The sequence below is a fragment of the Eriocheir sinensis genome, chromosome 29, assembly GCF_024679095.1.
Source record: "Eriocheir sinensis breed Jianghai 21 chromosome 29, ASM2467909v1, whole genome shotgun sequence".
In the NCBI taxonomy this organism is placed as follows: Eukaryota; Metazoa; Arthropoda; class Malacostraca; order Decapoda; family Varunidae; genus Eriocheir; species Eriocheir sinensis.
Window position 1 is genome coordinate 16,286,887 of NC_066537.1, and position 6,487 is coordinate 16,293,373.

General features: G+C 41.4%; 1 protein-coding gene across 3 annotated transcripts; it reads right to left on the minus strand.

The window, feature by feature from the left end:
• Window positions 1-306: 306 nt before the first annotated feature.
• LOC127005163 (uncharacterized) lies at window positions 307-5,468 on the minus strand. Of its 3 annotated transcripts, none has more exons than XM_050873803.1 (4): window positions 5,132-5,468; window positions 3,311-3,330; window positions 2,105-2,270; window positions 307-1,562 (listed from the first exon to the last, which is right to left on the minus strand). In XM_050873803.1, the coding sequence occupies exons 1-4, from the start codon at window positions 5,380-5,382 to the stop codon at window positions 671-673; spliced, it is 1,329 nt and encodes a 442-aa protein (XP_050729760.1). In that variant the 5' UTR covers window positions 5,383-5,468; the 3' UTR covers window positions 307-670. The 3 variants fall into 3 exon arrangements, with proteins under 3 accessions (XP_050729760.1, XP_050729762.1, XP_050729761.1); XM_050873805.1 differs by having other exon boundaries at window positions 2,105-2,267; window positions 3,173-3,330; window positions 5,132-5,425; XM_050873804.1 differs by having other exon boundaries at window positions 3,173-3,330; window positions 5,132-5,411.
• Between the last annotated feature and the right edge of the window lie 1,019 nt (window positions 5,469-6,487).

Genomic DNA, 6,487 nt, shown 5'->3' on the forward strand with positions numbered 1-6,487 from the left:
AAAAAAGTAGTGATAGGAGGGGTTCATAAGGGAAGAAATGGGTAAACTTCCATGAGTGGCAGTACCAATATTCCCTTTATACATGCACCCTGTGCCATGACCAGGGTGCAAGCCTGATGATTACATCATCAAGATGTTGGCAAACACTCTATCCAAGAAGCACCTAGATGCTTCCTTCCACCCTAAAATCTGTTAATCAAAAGAATCCAAATGTTATTGTGGGAACTTGGTACTTATTTTAACTTCGTTATTGTTGAAAATGTCGAGATCCTACTGTACACAGGTGCGGGTGATGTAGGAATCTCACCCATTTCATCAATTTTTATTCATTGCTCACCTTGCATTTTTTATGCCACCTAACTTTGTAAAGCGACACAGTGTGTTTTACTTTCATCACTGGCATCACTCATCAGGGCAGCTGGCTGGGGTAAGAATCCAAATGCTATAATAAAAACTGGGTGTCAATTAACAAAAAGAAAACACACTTTGACTACCCAGGATGAACTTTTGGCTGGTGCAGTCCTTGTATGAATGTTTGGCAGTGAAGCAAGTGGCCTGGTGAGAATGACTGACCCTTCAGTAGAGGCATTGAGATCACTGTGACTTATACCATCTTTCCCTACCTCCCTTCAAATGTTCAGTACAAGTAAGAACCTTGTCAAAATCTCACTTATTTATGTATCCTCTCACTCTGATGTTCCTTCCAGTCCTGAATGGAAGCAAGAACATTGTCAATTTCTTGCTCTATTCCTCTCTTTTCCACTTCTACAATCTGCAATCTTTTTCTGAATTCTTCCTTAATTTTGTCAATTTTGGTATCACACTGCAGGTTTTTGTTGTTCAACTCCACTAACTTGAAGGTTAAGTCTCTCAGTTTTTTGTGAGCACCAGAGGGACCCGTCACACCAATGTTCTCAGCGATGGCAGCAGTTCGATTTTTCCTCGTTGTCTCTTCTGGTGAATCACACAAAATTATGTCTGGCTCAGAAGCTGGGTTTCTGGATTGCAGTCTAGTATTAGTTTCAATGTCTGGTACAAAAGGCATCACAAAGACGTTCTCCATCTCTTCTTGCTTGATGTTGGTATCCAGATCCATTTGAACATGCATGTTGTCAGTATTGACTGATGTACTGGGACCGTTCGTGTTCTGTGGTTGGTTCAATACTACATTGCTTGTGCTTTGGACCGAGTACCCTACAGGGTGTTGTAGAACCACTGGCTGGGGCTGAGGCACATACACATACACTGGTACAGAAGGTGCACTGGTGTTAGCCACAGGGATAGTGGCCATTGGGACGTTATGGGTCACTTCTTCCATTGGCACAGGTACTGTGGGTTCTTGTTTTACAGAAACATTGATAAACTCACTTTGGCTTACCACATCAACGTGTTTGTCATTCACTTTGGCTGAGTTTGGTTGTTTTCCCTTCTTCCTTTGCTCCACAACATTCTCTTTTCGTTTCCTCTTCTTTGAATTGTCTTTTGGTTTGTCAGATATTTCCACCAAAGGCTCCAAAATGTTCATGTCCCAGTCATCGTCGTCACTCAGAGGTTCACTTTTCCTAAATGAGAATACAAACAAGGAATTAGGGCCAAAGCCTCACACCAGAGGCACCCATCATGGGCTTAGGTCCTAAGAGTAAGAAGTGGTGTGTTAGATACTTAGACTTAAATCCTGCTTTTGTTAACTCTTTCCATCCATGATGCAGACGTTGGCATCACAGTATGGAAAAGGTCAAGAGGAAATGGAAGATGATTAATCCTCTTCTAAACTTATACTGAAGCCATACAACCAATACTTGCACAACTCTGATTAAGGTATATTTCTCATCTGTAATACTGATACTTTAATTATTTTACTACCTACTAATACCTACACAACTCTAAATACTCTAAACATGACGACTAAAGTGTACTTCTCAACTGTACTACCTATACTTAGTCTTATTACCAATACGTACACAACTGAGACCATGGTGTACCTCTCAACTGTAGTGCTACTGCTACTTATAATCATCTTACTACCACTCAACTCCGAATATGGTGTTGCACTTCTCAACTGTACTATTGATACTTATAATAAAGTCTTACTACCAATACGTACACAACTCCAACCATGGTGTACTTCTCAATGAATTCTTGTGTCAGGCGGATAAGGATGACTCTTGGGGACATGGCATTGCAAGTGAGGGGTGTCGTTTCCTGGCTCTTGCCTACGAACAACTCCCGCACCTCCTGAACGAGCTGACTCAGCATCATCGTACCACCTGCTGTGAGGAAGAGTGGTGCTTTTCATTAGTGTGAGGTCATGGTAATGGATTGTAGAGTGTGAAGGGTATGGCAGGGTGAGTATTATGAAATATTTTGGTGTGTGATCAAGGTAGTGACTGGAGAGTTAGGTATGGGAGTATACTGTGAATTAGTTCTGTGTGTGGTCATGGTAGTGGCATGGAGAGTGCAGGCTGTAGACTGTGGGGTATGGCAGGAAGGTACTATGAATTATTTGTGTAGGATCATGGTGAAGACTTGGGGCGTAAGGTGTGGGACCATGGTGCTATGAATTACTTAAATGTGAGGTCGTGGCAATGGCTTTGTGTGAAGGGAATGGCAGAAGGTACTATGAATTACAAAATGAGGGATCATAGCAGATTTTCTTGTTTGTCGGGTGAAGGAGGGTGACGTCATGAATTACTTGAGTGAGAGATCATGATAGTGACTTGCATAGGGTCTGTTTGCCAAGCAACACACCATTTCAACCTTTACTCAACTGGAAAAAAAAGAAGCTATAATGGTATTGTCAAAGTCAAAGTTTATTGAGACTCATTATTTTTATTAGTGTAAATTTTCAAAATTCAGTCAAACTTCCTGCATCACAGTTTTACAGACTGGAATGGTTCTATGAAACTGAAAACATACCCAACAGTGTTTAAGTATTTATATATTTTTTGTGCCTTTGCAGAAAAAATAAAAAAAATGATTACAGCTGGCTTATATTACCTGGCACATTATTCTTGATATGTTAGTTTTAAGGGCTTTGAATTGTTAGCTTTGACATGGGAGGTGTCATAGGTGTGCAACGGCGGGTTATGTACCTGATTCTGCTTTGTTTTGTGAGTGCTTTTTGTAATATTTCAGAGTGTAAATATAGAAAGTATGGTCACACATTTCTTGCCTTCATGCGCTGCCATTTGCAAGGTGAGGGGTGAAGCGTGGACAGCTGTGTTATGACGAGTGGGCTGCACCTTTGGAGTTTCTGTTCAAGCCTATGTATTCTTGCTCATCCAAAACATTTGGTTTCTCACTTACTAACCTCGTATCCTCAGATGGAACCTGTAAAGACCATGAATAGGATAAAATTAAATTAATTAGAATATTGAACAGTATGAGACTGCGACAATTAGTTAGCTTCTTTATTTATGAAGGATTGTTAATGAAGGGAGCAGGTTGGAGTACCAGCTCATACTGCCAAAAATTATAAAAGAATGCCTAGCTACTGTAAAACTGACTCAACAACAGACTGGCCTAGTAATTCACAATATATATATATATATATATATATATATATATATATATATATATATATATATATATATATATATATATATATATATATATATATATATATATATATATATATATATATATAACAAAATTATGTAGAAAAAGAACATGTAATTTTTTGATTTTTTTAACTTGTATTTTTCCAAATTAAACATACAACTATAATTTCCAATTTGATTAACATCTCATATTGAAATAAAAAAAAATATGTATACTATGCATGAAACTGAACACTATGGTATTATGTTTCTTCAAAAATATGGGTGAGTAAAACATGCCAAAATGACCACTGGTGGGTCACTTCGTGGGAGAGCAGCTTCACTGGTGACCCACCAGTGGGTCAAATTGCAGGAAACGTGTTAAGGGGATGATGGGTGTGAAGCCCCCCTGTTGGGTAGGTTGAGTTTAGTTGAGTTAGTTTAAATTAATTCAGCATGCGGTGTGGGGCAGCTGAAATATGCAGCGTGGGACACGACAAAGAGGCGACAGGGGTGGCAAACTACACGGCCAGTGGTAACAGGTAGGAGCAGGGCGAAGGAGGGTGAACAACAGGCATTGAAAAGTCAATTATTTAGTAATTTGTGGAGAAAAATACTATCTCCATAATAATAAGCATCGTATTTTAAATAAGCAGTCAGTATCTCCTTCGTTAATAATCCCAGGTATTAGTTACTGTACTGCATTCAGATAAATCAAATACAACACAATGTCAGCATGCACCTTATGCGAGATCCGGATCTGGATCATAATGCGCAGGGCACCTTTAAGGTGCATAACACGCATATTTGGGTTGGCTGTTGGGGGGACGGGGGAGCTGAGTGTGCAGGGGAGGGAAGTGAATCAAAAGTAATTGTTAGTGTTGGTGTGTTGTGATGACAAGTGAGTGTGTATTTGTTTCCTAAATGAGTCTATTGTACCACAGTCTAAAATCTGTTGAGGGAGGCTGTTCCAGTCACGTATGATGCATGGAAAGTATGAGTGCTTGTATGCGTCAGTGTTAGTGTGGTATGTTTGGTATCTATGGATGTGTCTGTTATGAATGTAGTGTGCCGACTATGCCTGATGAACGAGCCTCCCATAACCCACTTAGCCAGTGGGGTACCTCTTTGGCCGACTCGGTAAGGAGTGGCTCTCCTGTGACGCTGGTCGCAGGTTCAATCCCAGGCAGCCGGTGAATACCCTGATCTTGATTAATTTCTCGTGTGTTTTGATACACGCAGAAGGACGTGTGGGACCGAGAGAGTAATAGAAAAAAAGAGAATAGAAAATCTCGTCATTAAACGAGTACGTTGACTGTTTGCGTTGTGTAAGTATGTATGTGGATCAATGTCAATGTGAGTGTTTGTGATCTTGTATTTCCACAATACCCAATGGAAGTCTGCCTTAGGTTGAGACTGTCCAATCAAGCACAGCACATCACAATCGTCCTTTTCTGAGTGAATACGAATTCCAAGTGCGTTTGTCTTCATTCCAACACGCGTAGCACACTCGAGGGCAGCAGTGTGGAGGCGTGAGCCCTAACAGTCTACGTGAGGCAGGTCTGGATCTGGCGAATGGCTTGCCTCCTCACCTGGCGTCCTCCTCTTCAATGTTTGGGGCTGGGCAGGCCACGGGGGCACGCCTCTGTAGCCCCGGCAGTGTGTTTATTTTTGTGGCTGTGAGGGTCTGGAGGAGGGCTGCTACTCCCTCAGGGCTCCAGGGGCTGCCGGGGCGTCCTTCGCCGCTGCTGCTGCTGCCTCCGTGTTTACAACATTTGAGCGGGTGTTGCGAGCGAGAAATACCTCCTCGCAGAAATAAGTTGCTCTGATGTCCACTATGCATGCGCCCTCGGGAATACACAACAGGAAAACTTCTTCTTCTTCGTGGGTGTTTTATGGGGCTAGTTATATTAATTTGTCTGGTTTTGTCCACTTGTGATATTTGTAATGATTGATATTGCCCGCAAGAAAACAACGCACCACAGACCAACAGACCAAACAAGCGAGAGCTGAGTGAACATCAACGTGGGGTTATTCTTTCTAAAATCTGTCCTATTCTTTTGTTATAAAGCCTTCTCTTGATTAAAAGCGTTTCTCTGATGTTTGCGCCATGTGTTTTGTATGCCGAAACAGGACAAATAAACGATAGCGGTGAGTGAAATATAGAAAATGTCAGCAAGTTGGACTTCTCTCTGCGAGCTATTTTGCGGCTGCGTGCTGATTCCTTGGCTGATTCATACAAAACGTCACACACTGTTACCAACGGCCGCGTGAGTCCTCCGACCCATTTACCATTATGAAGCCACTGCCTGTCGGTTTAGTGTAATCAATCCTTAAAAAAAAAGTGTGTGATCATACTTCCTTACAGAGCAAATTCAACAGGACCCAAATGGACAACGTTATCATGCAACAACTGTGTGCAATCTTTACGTGCACCTATTCTGCTAGAATGGTTAGAGTATTCATATTACCCAATAAGTCTCTATCAACTCTAAACACTTATTTTAAGCTGGTATTGCAAGAACTGTTATAGTGTATTAAACCTTTGAACCCATTCCTGCAGATCATTATAACCACCTATTTTGCCATCACAGTCGTCCTTTTCCGCGTGAATACGTAAGCCAAGTGCGTTTGTCTTCATTCCAACACGCGTAGCATACCTGAGGGCGGCAGTGTAGAAGGAAGCACTCAGCGGCACAAAAAAAAAAAAAAAAAAAAAAAAAAAAAAAAAATCTAGGTAAAAAAAACTAGAGTCCCTTTATAGAGTCCCGACATAGGCGGCCCATTGTATAAGGCTGCTGGGCGCCATTTTTGGCCCTTCGAGCACCGCGCCGACTTTGAACTGAGGAATTAAGAACATAATTTTTACCTATTTTGGAAGCGGATTCGGCTGCTTTTCAATGTAACAATGCCTTGCTGACTAGCCTTCGGTTGTAGCAACATGCCAC

Bases quoted from the DNA above. Each gene is read 5' to 3' on its own strand.
- LOC127005163 (XM_050873803.1), bottom strand. From the start codon at position 5,382: ATGCATAGTGGACATCAGAGCAACTTATTTCTGCGAGGAGGTATTTCT. The intron at 3,331-5,131 runs GTGAGGAGGCAA...TGGTCTTTACAG, and splicing joins ATTGAAGAGGAGGACGCCAG to GTTCCATCTGAGGATACGAG. The intron at 2,271-3,310 runs GTTAGTAAGTGA...TCTTCCTCACAG, and splicing joins GTTCCATCTGAGGATACGAG to CAGGTGGTACGATGATGCTG.